The 19012-nt window shown below is 38.1% G+C and overlaps 1 protein-coding gene across 2 annotated transcripts; it reads right to left on the reverse strand.

Moving 5' to 3' along the window:
- Positions 1–549: 549 nt before the first annotated feature.
- On the reverse strand, positions 550–17523 carry SERPINB10 (serpin family B member 10). 2 transcript variants are annotated; one of them, XM_008261389.4, is made up of 8 exons: positions 17399–17523; positions 11737–11913; positions 9377–9439; positions 8670–8807; positions 7425–7542; positions 5387–5529; positions 4090–4245; positions 550–1165 (listed from the first exon to the last, which is right to left on the reverse strand). In XM_008261389.4, the coding sequence occupies exons 2-8, from the start codon at positions 11902–11904 to the stop codon at positions 761–763; spliced, it is 1191 nt and encodes a 396-aa protein (XP_008259611.2). In that variant the 5' UTR covers positions 11905–11913; positions 17399–17523; the 3' UTR covers positions 550–760. The 2 variants fall into 2 exon arrangements, with proteins under 2 accessions (XP_008259611.2, NP_001164758.1); NM_001171287.1 differs by lacking the exon at positions 17399–17523 and having other exon boundaries at positions 761–1165; positions 11737–11904.
- Between the last annotated feature and the right edge of the window lie 1489 nt (positions 17524–19012).

Consider the following 19012-nt stretch of genomic DNA (forward strand, 5'->3'; position numbering starts at 1 on the left):
GGGCTTAAAAATCTGCTAGAATTCAGGAGCCAAATCCCATTCATATCATACATAGCAGTGACAATGATAATCAGTGCTAAAATAGCTCAAGAAGACTGGCACCGCGGCTCACTTGGCTGATCCTCCGCCTGTGGCGCCGGCACCTCGGGTTCTAGTCCCAGTTGGAGTGCCAGGTACTAGTCCCGGTTGCTCCTCTTCCAGTCCAGCTCTCTGCTGTGACCTGGGAAGGCAGAGGAGGATGGCCCAAGTACTTCGGTCCCTGCACCCACATGGGAGACCGGGAGGAAGCACCTGGCTCCTGGCTTCAGATCAGTGCAGCACCGGCCGTAGCAGCCATTAGGGGAGTGAACCAACGGAAGGAAGACCTTTCTATCTGTCTCTCTCTCACTGTCTATAACTCTCTCTCTTTCTCTCTCTCTCACTGTCTAACTCTGCCTGGCAAAAACAAAAAATGAATAAATAAAATAAAATAAAATAGCTCAAGATAAGGACTTCATTTGAATAACATACTTCTACCATATAAATAAAAACACAGTAAGACAAAAAATATTGATGTGGTATTTTTTTTTAATTCTCATTCTCTGTGGGTATACAGACATGAAATGATCACCAGAAATGTATTATTTCAATATTTGTTTCTAAATACTCCAATATGGAAAATATCCAAATTAAACACTGATTTTTGAGTAATTGTGCTTTTCCATCTGGGGTATATTTTTCACACTGAAAGATGGTCTTGCTTGAGGAAAAAGATGCAGGATTAGGGGGAACAGAACCTTCCATAAAAGAGAATGCTTTTGGTTTTGTTGTGCCTGATGAAGAAAAGGAATGGGTGATCTACATTGAATTCAATGGAGGGGATTCGAATTCGAAAACGCACCTCACTTGCAGAACCAGCTGCTGCCTCTGTACCTTGCTCATTTATTTCCACAAAAGCCTTGTGGAAAACATTGTACAGAAATAGGTTTCTCCCCAAAGACATTCCTGAGAAATCAGCTTTGCCCTGGCTAAAGGCATCGCTCATCCCCATACTGGTGAGGGGTGACTTGAGATCATAACTCTCTTCCAGCTTGAATTTAGGAAGATGAAGCTGCACATCATACAACTCCATCATTTCTTCACTGGTCCACTCATTCAGCTTCTCATGTGTCATTGTCTTTTCAAGCTGCAGATTTGGAACCAAGGAAAAAGAAATCAGCAATTCAAAAGTGCATTGAGAAAAAGTGGTTGAGTGAGACCACTAGGAATTACATAGAGGAATTATGGTTGCTCCTATTATGCAGGGTAATACAACACACACACATTTAAGGACCCTTTTGTTGTGTAATGGGGTCCCTGACACTGTTGATCTTCAGAATTTTGTTTGAGCTTCAGTAGTTCTTGGGATATAGGGGAATTAGACTTTGTTTCAAAAAAGAATAACTTCTGTGATAGTGTGAAAGACATTAACTATATAGAAACACAAATGCATCAATATAAATATACATTAGGTGTTGTCTACACAAAAGCATATACTCTAGTATAAGCTCTATGGTGTGGTATAGAAAGATTGATTTTATCAACATGAGACAATTCTTTGAAAAGAAAACCTGGGATTATCTAAAATGTCTATATTCTATAGTGACAACAATATGAAATTAACAGGTACAAAAGTAATAAAAAATCAAAATCTTAAGAATAATACTTTTATGGTGAGTTTAAAGATTCCTTTCTCCTCTTCATATATAAAAATTTAGATAATAAAAAAATTTAGAGTAAATAAAGGGGAGAGTGATCCAACATGGGAAGTGAGATACTCAGCAGACTCATAGAATGGCAGATGTCCTAAATAGCACTCTGGCCTCAGAATCAGCCCTAAAGGCATTCGGAGCTGGCTGAAAAGCTCATGAGAGTATTTCAGGCATGGAAAGCCAAGACACTCTGGCAAAAGATCTCTGCGAGTGAGATCCCAGTGGAAAGAACAGGTCATCAAAGAAGGAGGTACCTTTCTCTGAAGGGAGGAGAGAACCTCCACTTTGACTATGACCTTGTCTAAACAAGATAAGAGTTGGAGAACTCAGAGGGCTTCCATAGCCTTGGAAACTCATGACTGGAGCATAGGGAGATTACTGATGCCATAGACAGGAGTGTCAATTGGTAAAGTCAACAACAGGAGTCACTGTGCACTTACTCCTCATGTAGGATCTCTATCCTTAATGTGCTGTACATTGAGATTTAATGCTATAACGAGTACTCAAACAATATATTTCACTTTGTGTTTCTATGGGGGTGCAAACTGTTGAAATCCTTACTTAATGCATACTAAACTGATCCTCTGTAAAAAAAAAAAAAAAAAGAGAGAGAGAAATTATCAATTCCCAACTTGACTCTCACTGGGATTAAACATGACAATAGGTCTGCTCTGATTTCATCATCATTTAAAAAAAATCATCTATTATTTTTCACTTTATGTTTCTGTGTGGGAGCAAACTGTTGAAATCCATACTTGATGTATACTAAGCTGATCTTCTGTATATTAAGATAATCAAAAATGAATCTTGATGTGAATGGAAGGGGAGAGGGAGTGGGAAAGGGGAGGGTTGTGGGTGGGAGGGACGGTATGGGGGGGAAGCCATTGTAACCCATGAGTTGTACTTTGGAAATTTATATGCATTAAATAAAAGTTAAAAAAAATAAAATTAAATTAAATTTAAAAAAAAAAAACATGGTTCATTCAGCAGAACCAAATAAACTGACAGGAACCATTCCTGAGGGACCCCAGATATCAAACTTAATAAACAAAGACATTAAAACAACTGTCTTGGGGGCGGAGCTGTGGCGTAGTAGGCTAAGCATCCTCCTGCGGTGTTGGCATCCCATATGGGTGCTGGATCGAGTCCTAGCTGCTACACTTCTGATCCAGTTCCCTGCTGATGGCCTGGGAAAGCTGTAAAAGACAACCCAAATGCTCGGGCTCCTGCACTCACAAGGGAGACCAGGAGGAAACTCCTAGCTCCTGGCTTCAGATCAGCTCAGCTCCAGCTGTTGAGGCCATTTGGGGAGTAAACCAGTGGATGGAAGACCTCTCTCTCTGTCTTTCCCTCTGTAACTCAAGTAAATAAATAAATATTTTTAAAAAAAATTTAGATAATAAACATATGTATACATACGCATGTATATGTTTTTTTAAAATGGCATATGTTTCAAAGCATAATTTTTGATATTTTGAGAGTTTGCTGGACCAAGTGTTGATTGTCAGTGACATGCATGTAAACTATGTACATTAAGAATGGAACAACACTTTGAACTCAGGCACCTTTACTCTGAAGATGAATGCCTTATCTTGACTCTAATGGTTATTTGTCTACACTGGCCTTATTTTTACCATCTTCTCCAGTTTCACAAATTTTGTGTACAATTTAGAAATCTTTTCCACATCTTATTAGAGTCATGGAAACATGCAAGTATTAAGAGTTGGGTGCATACGCAAAATTAGGCACTGTGCAAAGAAATGCTAATTATTGCATGGTAAATCAATATTTAATTTAGGCAAATTGTTCAGAATCATGGCGTAGCCAATGTATGTCAGGCTTAAGAGAAATTTGGCTGAGAAGTAGATTGTATCATACTTACAGATGATACTGAGATAGACATTTTCACCTGAGGTTTCCTAACTTCATGTGTGATTTTTGACACTTCTTTCGAAAGACAATTTAATGTGTTTAATACACACATGTACACACACACACACACACTAAAGTGATTAAAGTAATTACCCTCAAATTACCTAAGTCCTACCAGATAGAGAGATCCCTGACTGGCACAGAGAACCTGTCTCTATTAAGCTTATTGCTGTATGTATGACCATCCCAGGTTAGGTATATATGTATAGATTACCTAACCTTTTGAAAGGGTAACATCGACTTTATAGCATTTCACACAATTTAGATGATAGCATGAAGATAAATACATAGGGCTCAAGGTATGTTCATCACCTTCCTCTATAAGAATGAAACAAAACAGGGAGACCATGTTCTTAGGTTTTCTCAGCAAGACACAAAAAATGGCAACATAAAACCTATCATTCATTAGACAGACTCCTGTATTTACCTGTTCCAGTCCACTGATGTCTTCTGGCAGCAGTATAAACAAGCTGAGATCACGGTTCTCATAGTAGAGCTGAAGGCCTGTGGCTTGTGGATTTTGAATGTGAAAAATTAGAAGTTCTTGTTTCAAGGACATCATTTGCACTGGTTTGCTTGTAGTCTATAAAAACAGATAGAAAAGTCACTAAAAAGGTTTCCACCAAATCCTTTATTCTCCATCACCATTGGTTCTTAGTTTTCTGGAACACTGATGAAATGGGTGATCCTCTGATAAGAGACAAGTAAAATTATTCAAACCTTGCTTTGTAGAAATACATATTCTACTGAACAATATCACTAAGACAATGAATGGGAATTTATTTCTATCTCTAACATTATTGTGGCAATCTCTGCAAATCTAAGCCAGGTAATTTCTAATAAACACACACAGACACACACACACATACACATTCTATGCAAACTCTGTAAATGACCTTGAACCAGAAGCTAAGGCACACTTCACATGCAAATGCTTGAGAAAGTATTTTAGTGCCATAAAAACTGAAATCCACTAAGACAATGAAAAGCAATAGAGAAAACATCTGCAAAACACATACCTAATTAAAGACTAGTATTTGAAATATATGAAGACTTCTTAAAACTCAACAATAGCTAAAATTTGTTAAATGGGCAAAATATCTGAACAAAGACATCATCGATAAAGCATACAGTATATGAAAATGGTTAATCAAATGTGATTACAGGATCAAAAATCGAGCGCATCTATGAGAATGAACAAAATCCAAACCTCTGGCAATAACAGCCAACCTTGGTGAGGATGTGGAGCAACAGGAACTGTCCACTCTGCCAAGACAGATGCAAAGCAGCACAGCAACTTTGGAAGACAGCGTGTCAGGCTCTTTACAGTAATTTTTCTAGATATAGGTATTGCCCAAATGCATCAAAAACTTGTGTATACACAAAAGACTCTTGTCCATAGCTATTTATAGCAGTTTTAATCATTATTATTGAAAACTGGAGCAGTTTCTCTGGGGCAGAGAAGGTTAAGCTGCAGCTTGCAATATCAGCATCTCATTTCTGATCGTCAGCTAGACACCTGGCATTTCCAATCCAGTTCCAGCTCATGTGCCTGGAAGGCAGCAGACGATGGCCCACGTCCTTGCATCCCTGCCACCTGGATGGGAAACTCAGGTGTGGTTCCAGGCTCCTCATTCTGTTACTATGTCTTTCAAATAATGAAACAAATCTTTAAAAAATACTGGAATGGAAAAATTTCAAGTTGATTTTTATTAGGCTCTTACCTTGTTTATTCTGAAAGGCTTTTCTGTGGTGTTTTTCACTGAGAATTGATGTTCCCAAGTACCTTTAAAGTACAGGGCATTCACCAGAACCATCTTGGTGGTAGAATCCACAGAGTCTTCAGGTAGGAGATTCAGGATTTTACCTACAGGAGCACAAGGACAGTTCCAATGGCTAGCAGAAATGTGTATATTTCAATTGAAAATAACCAAGCTTTCCGTTTTTCTGAAACAAGGAAAGTGTTTCTTTTAAACTTCTGGTTTCAGATTTTCCAGAAATGATACATTGTAGGGATGAGTACTATTCCTTCCCAGAAACACTGAGGAAAGAGTGAGACCCTGGAGAAATAGATTGACTGGTCCATAGGTGTTCATCACAGTAAGTATAGATTCACATTTTGATTATGAAAACTTCCCTCCAGGATGAGTTCTTTCGCACTTCTATTTTGAGGAAACTGAAATGCTTCCTTCTCTTTCATTTGTGTTGGTAGCCCCCAACTGTAACCTGCTCTGATTAACATCTGAAGGTTATGCCAATATTTCCCCATTGCCCAAAACACTGCTTTTTCTGTTTATATCAGATCGTTCTGGTTCCTGTTTAAACTGAAACTCGTCTAGCAGCCCCCAACACATTTTCTCCAAGCTTCTCAGTAAAGCACCTCGAAGTACTGAGCAAAAATATTCAATCAAATCAGGTATTAGTGTTCAGTTGAAGGAGCAATATATTTGATGACTGAGGTAGAAGCAAACCTCCTCTCTAATCTAGCTTCACCCTGAAATAGCATCCACTCAAAGTAAAAGGCTGAGCTTTAAAATGCAAAAATATAGACATGCAGGAGATTTAAAATCGTAAGGGATATCTTGTAGCACTCAATTAGAAGATGACATGGATGATTCTCAGGAAATTATCACCAGAAATTCATGAATCAGTATGAAATCTGAATCATAAAATCAGATGGGTGAAAGGAGAAAACTGTCAAGTGACTACTTTTATGCAAAGAAGAGTCAATCCTGGACATTTAGACAGGTGGATTCTTTTAAATCTTCAAGTAACTGACTAAATTCTACATTATTAAAGCAATTTCAAAGAGTAAAATAGAAAGTTCTTTGATTACTTTTTATGAAAGTCACACACGACAAAGGAAGCACAAAATCCCCACCTGTAAACCAATCCATCTTAGGAATATAAACCACAAAAACCCCAAATTGAACTTTAACCAATAAATTTAATTACTATTATTTTAAGAATGTAAGAAACACGTATCAGGAAATCTATTAATATAGTGTATTACTGCTATAATCTGAATATTTGTGTCCCTCTAATATTCACTTCTTGGAGCCTAAAACTCAACATATTAAGAGGTCGGACCTTTGGAAAGTGACTAGATAGATCACAAGGACTTGCCCTCACAAATGGAGTCAGTGCCCCTGATAAAGGGGATTGAGGAAACCTGTTTGCCCCACCAGTCATGAAAGAATGGAAGGCTATGTCTCCATGCCAAGGAACACCAAGAATTACCAGCCAGCACCAGAAACTAAGAAGGGAGCAGGACCCAGCTGACAGCCTGAGTTTGACTCCTAGCCTCCCAAACTGTTGAAATGAAACATTTCCTATCCCACACTCTAATGCATGATCTCATTTTAAAAAATACCTAAGATTATACAGCAGAGTTAATGCCACGTTTTTTGTCACTAATTAATATCTATTTTTCTTTAAAAACTACAAATGCAACCACATCTTATATTTCTTTTTGCATGTTCCTGCTTCGTATCCTTGAACTCTGTTTTGGAATTGGTGCGATGTGATCATTTTCTTGTCTCCTTGGTAAAGTGATGGTTTGACTTATGTGTTTTTCTTAAGACTTATTGGAAAAGCCGTGAATCTAAAAATTATGGGCCTGAATAGAAGAGATGCTTTAAATATTTAGAATGTATCCAAAGTTCTATTTAATAATTACCTATACTTACACACAGCACAAGTTAGAACAGATGAAGCAATGCTTAGGGAGATGTCTCTGCTGAGACCCTGCTGACAGCTTACCATCAGTTTGGCTTTCAACCCAGGAGTTGATCTGCTTTCTGATTTGGTCAGAAGCTTCCATAAAGTTAACAGCCTGTGGCTCTGCTCCAAAATATGTTCTAATGTCATCTAAGTATTTCTGAAAGACACAGGCAAAATCCCATTTTGTACAGCTTGTCCAAAACTGAGAAATCAAATCTATTTAGATCACCAAAAGAGCTAGGTTGATGGACAATGGCTGATTCCTCCCTCATCATTCACTTTCTTTTGTTTCCCCACTCTCAGTTTTGCTTTAGATTTCCATCTTCAGACTTAGCGGGGAACCAACCATCCATGCAGAACTTCAGTTGTGAAAAGTCAGCCACCCACAATGCTAGGGCTTTCATATCCTCATCTTGTCTATTTTTATTCAGGCCTGGAAAACAGCAAGAGTGGAAAGGGAGGTCTCTCTGAACCACAGGGCTGACCCCAGTGGCAAAGATGTATTGGTAGTCATGGTTGAAAGTGATGAGGACGTGAAGCCTGTGGATCTGGTAGCTTCCTTGTGTGGACCCTAAACATCCAAGAACCTTGTGTAGGGCTCCTGAAGAAAACATTCCTAAGCCCATCAAAAGCTGGTTCTTCTGGTCTTTTTTGATGTGTGCCAAAAGATGTGATAAATTACAATGAAAGAGTTAAATGGTCAACCTGGTTTGGGCTGTGCCACTCTCAAGAGTAGCTGAGTCTTAACAGGTCATAATTCTCATGAACTGTTTTAGTGGAGTTTTAATCACTAGTGAAGGGAAGAAGTAGATAATATTTCATGTTTCGTATTTCCAGGGTCTTTAATGTCATGATATGAAAGTGCACATTTATCTCATGCCAAGGTCAGCTTTGCTGTATGGGACATTGTCTCAAGCCACAGCCCCATGGTGAACAACCCCTGTTCCTCTGTGTTTTTCACTCTGTTTCTTCTTAATCAAATGTTCTAGCCTTAGGATTAGACAGATCACATTTCCAGTTGTGTCCATGGGCCATTCCTGATGGAAAGGGAGTGAACATAGCCCCGTTATTCTGCACAGAAACATTTGATCATTACATCTTGTTTGAGACCCATTAAGGTTTTCCTTTATAGCTAGACAATTATTGCTTAGTCTAAATGATTGTTTGCTGGGAAGTAATGACCATGGTAAGCTTGTCCCAGGAATCAATGCACAAAGAATTTATTGATCAGTCTCACATGGCACTTTCTTTCCCATTAGCTTAAAAAGAGACATTTGCACTTACGTTGTGAAACGGGTATGCCTTCTCTGCATATATCCTATTGGCTGTTTTAAGTATGTAGGAATTGCTGGGCTTGACAATTTCGGAGATAAGCATCTGGAAGTGAGAGTTTATTTCTTCAACTTTGCCCAAGTTGAATTCCTTTAAAACAAAAGAAATCGGTAAAAAAAGAGAAAAAAGTTGAACAACATATATGTGAGTAACCCTTAACTAGTTGAAATAATTTAGTGTGTTGCAAACAAAAGTTAATAATGGTTCTAAGATAGATACAATTTTTTTCTCAATGTTATTGGCGCAAAAAAACGTTATCAGGGCATGGCTTTCTTCACATTTAGTTTGTAAAGGCAAGCAAGAGCAAGTTTGAAAGTAGAGACACTTTCAAAGTTGTCAAAAGGGGGTGGTAACAAGGGACAAGAATATGACTTTCCAAAAATGTGTACAATTCATAATCTGAAAATTTTTTCTATAATTTTAATATTCAAAGAGATTTAAGAAGTTCATGGAAATGATATCAAAGGTATTTGGGTACAAAAATTTTAAAATCCATGCACAGCATTTTCATTATACATATCTTTTGTGAACTTTTTGAAGACTCTTGTATGTTTCAAAGAAAAGTTACCCATTAAAATTTGCTTAAATTAACCATTAAAATACAAACGCTAAAAGTGCTTTCTCCTTAATCATCAAATGTATTAAAAGAAAAGTTATACCATTTTCCTTTTCTTTTCATTTTCAGGGCATTTCATGTCCTGGTCTCTGTTGAATTGAAGCACCTGTTCAATAAAAAGACAAATATTTCATTAAAAAGACAAATGAATATACATTGCAAAAAAATCAGATGGAATCTGCATCTGTAAGTGCAAATCGGTCATTCCTATACTTGTAGGACATATAATTAATTGAACAAGGGAGCTCTGATTTTACTTAAATGATGTGTTAATTGAACTGAATCAAGAACTACTTTTAAGTGAATTTTTGAAAGTCTAATTTAAGTTGCTAATTTCTTTATTTTAATACTTTTTATTGGAAACAGAAGATGCTGTTGGGAATCTTCTAAGGCAAATTTCTATTATTTTCAATATTTCATTTTTACCCATGGTAATTTTGAAGTCTATGTGTTCCATTGAGACAATCTTTTGATGATTTAAATAAATCCACCACCACTCTAATTATATGACAAATTGGGGGACTTTAGTTGTTTTATTTTAATTAAGTGCATCAGTCTCATTGTCTACCAACACTTGACATATATAGACATAATCTTTGTGACCAACCCAGCATTACATTGAAAGTCAACAGGAAGGATGTGGATAGCTCTGCTTCCCTTGACTCTTGTAACAGTAGAACAGAAGGTGATAATTCTTTCCCCACATTCTGTACTCAGCTCACAATAAGGTATAAAGCATAAATTATCAAGGGTTTTACTGACTCATGGTAACAGAACAAGAACTCCCTGTCACAGAAAAAAGGAGAGCACAGGGAAATTCATTAGGCTCATTTACAACTGAAGCTGCTAATATTTAAAATGAGGACAAACAGCGTCTAGCAACATAATTATACAAATATATGCAAATTGGATCCCACTTAGATTAAGTCTCTGTTAATGACTAAGCCTTTTTAATTAATTCACCAATAATTAACTTGTTGTGGGCCGGCGCCGCGGCTCACTAGGCTAATCCTCCGCCTAGCGGCGCCGGCACACCGGGTTCTAGTCCCGGTCGGGGCGCCGGATTCTGTCCCGGTTGCCCCTCTTCCAGGCCAGCCCTCTGCTGTGGCCAGGGAGTGCAGTGGAGGATGGCCCAGGTGCTTGGGCCCTGCACCCCATGGGAGACCAGGAAAAGCACCTGGCTCCTGGCTCCTGCCATCGGATCAGCGCGGTGCGCCGGCCGCAGCGCGCCGGCCGCGGCGGCCATTGGAGGGTGAACCAACGGCAAAGGAAGACCTTTCTCTCTGTCTCTCTCTCTCTCACTATCCACTCTGCCTGTCAAAAATAAAAAATAAAAAAAAAAAAAAAAAAAAAAAAAAAAAAAAGAGAACTTGTTGTGAGCCAGAAGGTTTTTGTTGTTGTTTTTAAACCATACAATATGTTGTGAACTAAAAGAGTAAGGGTAATATCCTGCATCGAAACCAACAAAATGTATATTCTGCAAACCTCACTCAAAATTCCTGGCAATTCCCATCTCTGGACTTGACAAATGGAGCTCCTTTTAAGGTGAAAATTCTGTCTCTTAATCTTGTGATTATTACAAGAGTAATGTATTTTAACTGTTTTTTCTTATTATTTTTATTTAAAAGCATATTTATATGTACATTTGAGTGTTTAGGCATCCGTACTTATGTGCACAAAAGTACTTCAAAAGTTTGTGAAAAGAGAATTTAAAGATGTTTATTTTAGAGAAAATATTTTTGAAGTTTATCCACAGTTTTCTCGTAACATGAATTTTCTGTGAACTTTATGAAGTTCCCTGCTGTTAAACACACATACACATGGCTGTTTACTGCATACTTTGCTGTCAATGGCTATTTGTATATATTTATACTCTCAATGCTTTAAGGACATTTACAGTAAATCAATACTTCTTTATGCAAAATATTGTTTGCCTATTGTAATGATCTTAGTGGGTTCAAACCAAATGTTGAAGAATCAAATGAAACATGAGGAACAGAAACATTTTAGTTATCTTTTTTGTATCTTCCATAAAATCCTCATAAATTAGAAAGATGCTAAATAATTCCAGCATTTAAAATGCGAACCATTACTTCTTGACATAGCTTAATCACCAAAATAAAAGAAGTTTTGGTATTGAGCCAAAAATTGATAAAGTGATCATTTCTCCATTTATTTTGTTAGAAGACACAGGTTCTTAAGCAGGTTTCTGCGTAATAGTTTTCAAATGAATTTCTTTCTTATTTTCCCTTCTTTGGTTTATCACTTTTTATGTTTACCTTTTGGACTAGGATTTTGTTGGAAAACGTTGGCTATTGTGGTTTAAGGAGAAAACAGAAGTCAAAAGGCAAATAAAGCATTCAGCTCTGAGACAACAGAGGATGATCAAACTTTTTCACTCACCTGGGCCACTTGGGCTGCAGTAGACCCCTTGGTGCCCAAATACACCATGGCCAAGGAAGTTGAGATGCCCCAGGGAGAAAAGAAAATGTTTTTACCCTCAGCAGATTCAGATAGCTTTTTGCTAAACTCAAGGGCAAACTGGTTGATTGATGTTGCTAGGGAGTCCATTGGGAGAATCTAAGAAAAATAAAGTGTAAGATAAAGAGAACATTAATAATCCTTTCCATTTATTTCAGTTTTATAAAAGCATTCAATCATATATAAGGGGTCTTCAAAAAGTTCATAAAAATGCATATTATGAAAATCGTATGCATGTGTTTTGAAAACTATTTCACTCCAATGTAAGTTTATTGTATTATTCTAGTTTCTTTTAACTCAAGAACCTTGTATGTATGTATACCCACATACATTCACAAGAGTTGAATGGACTCTAGCAGAATTCTAGTCCTAACATTATTATTTCATAAATTAAAACACTGATGTCCAGAGAATCTAAGAGATTTGTCTGAAATTTCATGACTATTGCACTTCTGAGAAGAATTGGATTCTTGTCACTTAGCTGCTGGATTCCATAACAATTTTTGGCACTAGCCTGACATTTATCACATCACTAGTTTTGTTTTCTTGGTTTTTTTTTTCCTAGTATTATGAACTCCACGATGGCTTCTGGAGAATAAAAATTCCTCCTTAAACTGCTTTGAACATCCAACAACATCTCACCCAGGACTTTGCACAAAGTGAATGCTTAAAATACTATGTTTTCCCATTTATAGTGTTCATTGTTTGGTCACTATTCACCAGTTTTTAGTTATTTAAACTTAAAACCATGCAAAATTACATGAGAAATGATTATAGAAAACTTGAAAAGCTAACATTAATTTGTCTTTTTTTTCTCCTTTAATGGAAATACTCTGAAAATCTTCCTTTGGAACAAGAGGATTCAGACTTTTCTTATCATTTTTGACATTATATTCAGCTTCTGAATTTCACCTCTAATTGCCCTGATATTTTAAATTAAAATATAAATGTGAGTCTGTATCAAAGACATAGCTAGTTCAACCCATCTGGAAAAATAATTCCTCAAGCTGAGTAAATAACTAAGAACAAATCAAATCCCTTAGAATTGGAATTCATTAGTGCCAATGTATAAAGTTTGGTCTTACCCTGACTTAACCAGGATTTTTCTTCCAGTCACAAAGAAATAATGTTTATTTAGTAAGGATTACCTGCACAGACTTGACCTTTCAAGAAACCCATGATGAAAGCTTTAAAAAAAGTCATGAATTCTCTCTAGCCAAATAATTGAATCTAGGGAGTGGTATGGGTAGACAAAGTGTTGGTTTCATCATGACTTAGAATTAACAGTCATACTATTGAAATCCCTCCTAACAATAAGCTTACACTTTCCAGCCTCTACATCATGCCCTAGGTGTGGCCTCTGCCTACCATAACAGCTCAAGTTGATCTCAGGCTAACACTATTTGACTTGAAAAAGCTCTCTAATTTTGTAGTAATTCTACTTGTTCATAAAGTATACAAAAGTTACCTGTGAGTATGTTTTCTTGAGAAATCAAGTGTCATCTTGGAAATAACTTCTCCAATTCCTTTAACACTGTATTTGTCCACATGACAATTTGCTTACTGTCTATACAGATTTATCTTTTTAAAAAATGTATTAATATAAGAACAGATTTCAGGGCTGGTGCTGTGGCGCAGGAGGTTAACACCCTGGCCTGAAGTGCCGGCATCCCATATGGCACTGGTTCAAGACCCGGCTGCTCCACTTCTGATCCAGCTCTCAGCTATGGCCTAGGAAAGCAGTGGAAGATGGCCCAAGTCCTTGGGCCCCTGAACCCACGTGGGAGACCCAGAGGAAGCTCCTGGCTCCTGGCTTCAGATCGGCACAGCTCCAGCTGTTGTAGCCAATTGGGGAGTGAATCATCGGATGGAAAACATCTCTCTCTCTCTCTCTCTCTCTGCCTATTCTCCCTAAGTCTTTCAAATAAATACATAAATCTTTAAAAAAAGAACAGATTTCATATTTCATAGATAAAATTCTGAGAAGACAACTATATTTTCCTCTGTCCCTCAATCTTCTTTCCTTCCTTCCTGTTCTGTTTTTTGACTTTTGCTAAAATACAATTTTCTTTTTTTAAAAGATTTTTTTTTGACAGGCAGAGTAGACACTGAGAGACAGAGAGAAAGGTCTTCCTTTGCTGTTGGTTCACCCTCCAATGGCCGCCACGGCCGGCGCACCGCGCTGATAAGATGGCAGGAGCCAGGTGCTTATCCTGGTCTCCCATGGGGTGCAGGGCCCAAGCATTTGGGCCATCCTCCACTGCACTCCCTGGCCACAGCAGAGAGCTGGCCTGGAAGAGGGGCAACCGGGACAGAATCCGGCGCCCCGAGCAAGACTAGAACCCAGTGTGCCGGCGCCGCTAGGCAGAGGATTAGCCTAGTGAGCTGTGGCGCAGGCCAAGATTATTTATTTATTTGAAACTCAGAGTTACACAGAGAAAAGGAGAGGCATAGAGAGTAAGAGAGGTCCCCCATCTGCTGGTTCACTCCCCAACAGACCACAACAGCTGGGGCTGTGCCATTCTGAAGCCAGGACCCAGGAGTTTCTCCTGCGTCTCCCACGTGGGTTCAGGGGCCCAAACACTTGGGCCATCTTCCACTGCCTTCCCAGGCCATAGCAGAGAGCTGGATCAGAAGTGGAACTCAAACAGGCACCCATATGGAATGCCAGCACTGCAGCCAGTGACCTCACCTCTGCCACAGCACTGGCCCCTAGCATATAATCTCGATCCACTCTGAAATCACAGGATTAATGCATCACTAACCATAATAATCAAGTAAAAAGTAGAAGGACCACAGTTCCACGGGAGTATAAACAGAGCTAAAAGCACCAATCAGTCACAAGGTGTCCCTTTCATTCCTATACATTTTTTTTGTATTCTGTATTAACTACCACATATGAGAGAAAACATATGATATTTGTCTTTTTAGGACTGGCTTATTTCACTAAGCATAATGGTTTCCAATTGCATCCATTTTGTTACAAAAGACAGGATTTTACTCATTTTTTTTTGGTTGAGTAGTATTCAATAGTATTCTATATATATATATTTTTTTTTCTTTATCTAGTCATCAGTTTATGGACAACAATCAGTTGATTCCATATCTTAGCTACTGTGAATTGAGCTGCAATAAATATAGGGGTACGGATAACTCTAATGTGCTGATTTCGTTTCACTTGGGTAAATTACCAGGAGATTGATGTCAGGGTCATCCAGTAGACGTATTTTCAGGTTTCTGACAGACCTCTATGCTGTCTTCCATATTGGTTGTACTAATTTACATCCCCACCAACAGTATACTAGGGTATCTTTTTCTCCACATCCTCACCAGCAGTTATTAATTTTTATTTATCTTTTGAAAACTCATGAACTGGGGGGGCAACATTGTAGCATAGTGGGTAAAAACACCTTCTGCCAATACCCATATGGGTGTGGGTTCAAGTCTCTGTTGCTCCACTTCTGATCCAACTCCCTGCTACTGGCCTGGGAAAAGCAGTAGAAGATGGCTGAAGTGTTTGGGCCCCTGTACCCATATGGGAGACCTGGAGGAAGCTCTGGGTTCCTTGATTTGGCCTGGCCCAGCCCTGGCTGTTGTGGCTATCTGAGAAGTGAACCAGAAGATGGAAGATTTCTTTCTCTCTCCTGTAACTCTGACTTTCAAATAGGTAAATAAAATCATTTTTAAAAAACTCATAAATTATTTTCATGTAGGAAATATTTGACTCCATGGCCAAATTATTACTCATTATGATGGGGGAGGAGTATAACATCTTAGGGCCTAGCATCCTTATCTTTTCACCTATAGTTTATGGTAATACTGAAAAAATTAGGGGCCGGCGCTGTGGCGCAGCGGGTTAACGCCCTGGCCTGAAGTGCCGGCATCCCATATGGGCACAGGTTGGAGACCCAACTGCTCCACTTCCAACCCAGCTCTCAGCTATGGCCTGGGAAACCAATGGAAGATGGCCCAAGTCTTCGGGCCGCAGAACCCACATGGGAGACCCAGAGGAAGCTCCTGGCTCCTGGCTTCAGATCAGAGCAGTTCTGGCCATTGTGGCCAATTGGGGAGTGAACCATTGGATGGAAGACCTCTCTCTCTCTCTCTCTCTCTCTGCCTCTCCTCTCTCTGTGTAACTCTGACTTTCAAATAAATAAATCTTAAAAAAATTATTCTCACCAAATTAAGAAGGTAATTTTTTGTGAAAGGTTAATATCCGATTATCTTCAGCTTCATTAGTAGCCTCATTGATTTCATCATTAATATTTCAGATACAGATGAAAACATATAAGAGGAACAATTCATTCCTTTAAAAATGAAATTTAAGGAAATACTAATCCATACATTAGAAATATTGAACCCAATAGTGAAAAGTGTTTGCTGAAGGATGTAGAATTTGGGGATGAGAGTTAACAGGAAATAATATATTCACTCAGGAGTTAGACAGTTGTCTTTTCAAATAAGTGTGTAAATATCTAGATCTGAAGCCAACTATGCTGATTTTGAAATGAATTGCCCTTTCACAGTTTTCAAAGGCCAAAAACTGTTTATGTACATATATATGCCCTAGCATGCATATTCACATTATATGCTCAATATAAAATTAGGCTTAGGGAAGAAGCTGAAAAGAACTAGGTAATTAAGAAACGAATTGTGTCATGTATCAAAATTTCTCAATAAGGGTATACATACTCCTAGCATAACAGAGTTGGAAAGATTCTAGAAGTCTCCCTAACTCAATTCTCCCATTTTTTTCTAAGTAACTCAAGCCCAAGGATGCTGAAAGAACTAAGGAATAGAGCCGAAATTGTATCCCCATTCTCTTGACTTGGAATGCCTTTTCCATTGTATGTTACCATCTTTAATATTTTAGTGGAAAAAGAGAGATTTGATAATGAGGGGGGACAAACCTGAAAGGGAAGGAAATCAGAAGTTAAGGAAGAAAAGGAGTCTGGGGAAAGGACTCTTGTCCCTTTTTCCATGAGAGAATATCCAAGCCCTCTTGACATGCTGATGATGCTGATGATGTTACCCACTTCATGGATTTCTACACAGAAGAGAAGAAATCCAAGGTCCCATGGAACAGGGCTAGGACAGGAGAGTGGGGTGTTGGGTGGTGAAACAGAGAGTCAAAACATAAACTCCACAGATAAATGACCAGAGTCTAAATTCATGTTGCCAAGCCCACTGTTCTGCAGAATTGGAAAGATTTGGGCTCAGTTATCTGGAGAATATTCTATTTCCTATATTGACAAACACGAGTACAGAAATAGTAAATCCACGAACACGACTGAAGGAAACTCCACTCATGGTTTCACAATTCTTGGCAAAAAAATTTCTCTAACTTCATTAGAAATGGTTCTCTCTTCCCATTAGACTCCTTTGAGCACAAGTGTTAAACCACATCAGGGTTAAGTCTCCCTAACTTGTATAGAAAATTCTTAGAAGCTGAGCTCCTTTCTATTACTTCTGAGGTTTTCTGTAGGAAGAAAGTGCCTTGATCATTTGTTATTCAGTTAGACACCTCAAGAAAAAGGGGGAAAAGCGTAAGTAAACATTTTTAATCAAAAAGTATTTACAATACCTTGTGTTCTTCCACTGGAGCAGAATTGACAATTGTTCCTTTAGAAAGGGACTGAAGAATCTGTGAAGTTTTAACTAAAGGAAAAGAAGATTAAGTTCTAGCACCTCCCTCTTTTTAGCCCCACCCTAGATTCTCTTTCACAAGCCAATACACTCTTCAGGTTTATCTTGGCCAAAAATTCAAATAAAATAACAGGAGGACAGTTGGCTTTTTGCCTGAATTATTTAATTACTCATATTTTCTGTGTCTGTCAGCATGTGGAGACCTGCATTCTGACAAATTGTAACTCACACTTTCCTTCGTTAATCCTTTCTCTCAATTTAACTCATGCTTTCCTTGCTAACATCTTCTCTGCTTTGCCAACTCACAACAATTTGCATGGTCTTCCCTGGTAGCTTTTTAAAAAGAGAAATGGAAAGCTTCAAATTAGTAAAATAGTAGTAGGCAATGAAATGGAAATTTCATTGAAAGGTGAATTATCTTTTCTTTTTTTCAACTTTTATTTAATAAATATAAATTGCCAAAGTATCTGTTCTTTACCTGTTAAAGTGCTTGGAGCACGACTGTAAGGAGCACCCAGGAGTTTTCACTATTCTCATGCGAGTTGCTGGTGGAGAACTCACACTATACTTCAATGACCAGGATGTCGGTCCTCCCCATCAGCAAGGATATGGGATTTAGATGAACATATTCGAGATAGTCATTGAATAGAATGCAGATTTATTATTTTCTGGTTCTTTTATTTTCCCCTATGAACTTTCCTTAGCTTATCTTTATTAATTAAAAAGGAAATATAATAGGTCAATTATTTGACTTGCATGTGCTTGAAATGAGGGGAGTAAAAGTAGGAAGAAGGAGGAAGGAGGGAAAATACAGAGGGGATGAAAGCAAAGGGGATTTCTCCATGCTGTTCCATTTTTCCTCCTCATATGAGCACATGTATCTTTTGGGAGACTGCTTCAGAGTTTAATACTTGAATGTTGGTGCAGAACTCAGAGTGCAATGTTATTCTAGACTTGGTTAGACCTCTGGTAGGAAATTCTATGGTGTCTGCCACTCACAGGCTGGGCAGATATTGTTATCTGCGGATGCCTCCATAGCTATTCTTAGCTGGAAGTGCCATATGGAGGCTCCTGATAGAAAGAATGCTTTCCTAGAATGATGGCATTTGCCAGATAGTGGCTTGGGATGTGACACTGCACAGCATGAAGTCCTGTTCTAGTTGCCTATGGCACTTTAAAGCATCAATATATACTCTCTTGAATCATCCAAGAAACTGTCTCATTCTCTTTAAGGTCATAGACTAAGCTTTACACATTTCTTTTTCCAAAACCTTCTTTAGATTCCTTTCCCACCTGCCTACTGATGAAAAGCACTATATGCAGGTATACTGCCTATATAAATAACGTCATAGGTATGCATTATTTTTCTGCCAAAGTGAAATAAGTACTCATGTCTTAAGTGAATGAAATAGTATTGTTAGCATAATTTTGTTCATTTGTTGCTAATTTTGGCCTGCCAGGTATATAATGGCAATATGTACAAACAATACTAGTAGAAATGGAGGAATAGTAACTAAATAAATAAGGAATAGGAGTGGGAGGGAAAATTTTT

Source organism: Oryctolagus cuniculus, chromosome 10 (assembly GCF_964237555.1).
Source record: "Oryctolagus cuniculus chromosome 10, mOryCun1.1, whole genome shotgun sequence".
Lineage (NCBI taxonomy): Eukaryota > Metazoa > Chordata > Mammalia > Lagomorpha > Leporidae > Oryctolagus > Oryctolagus cuniculus.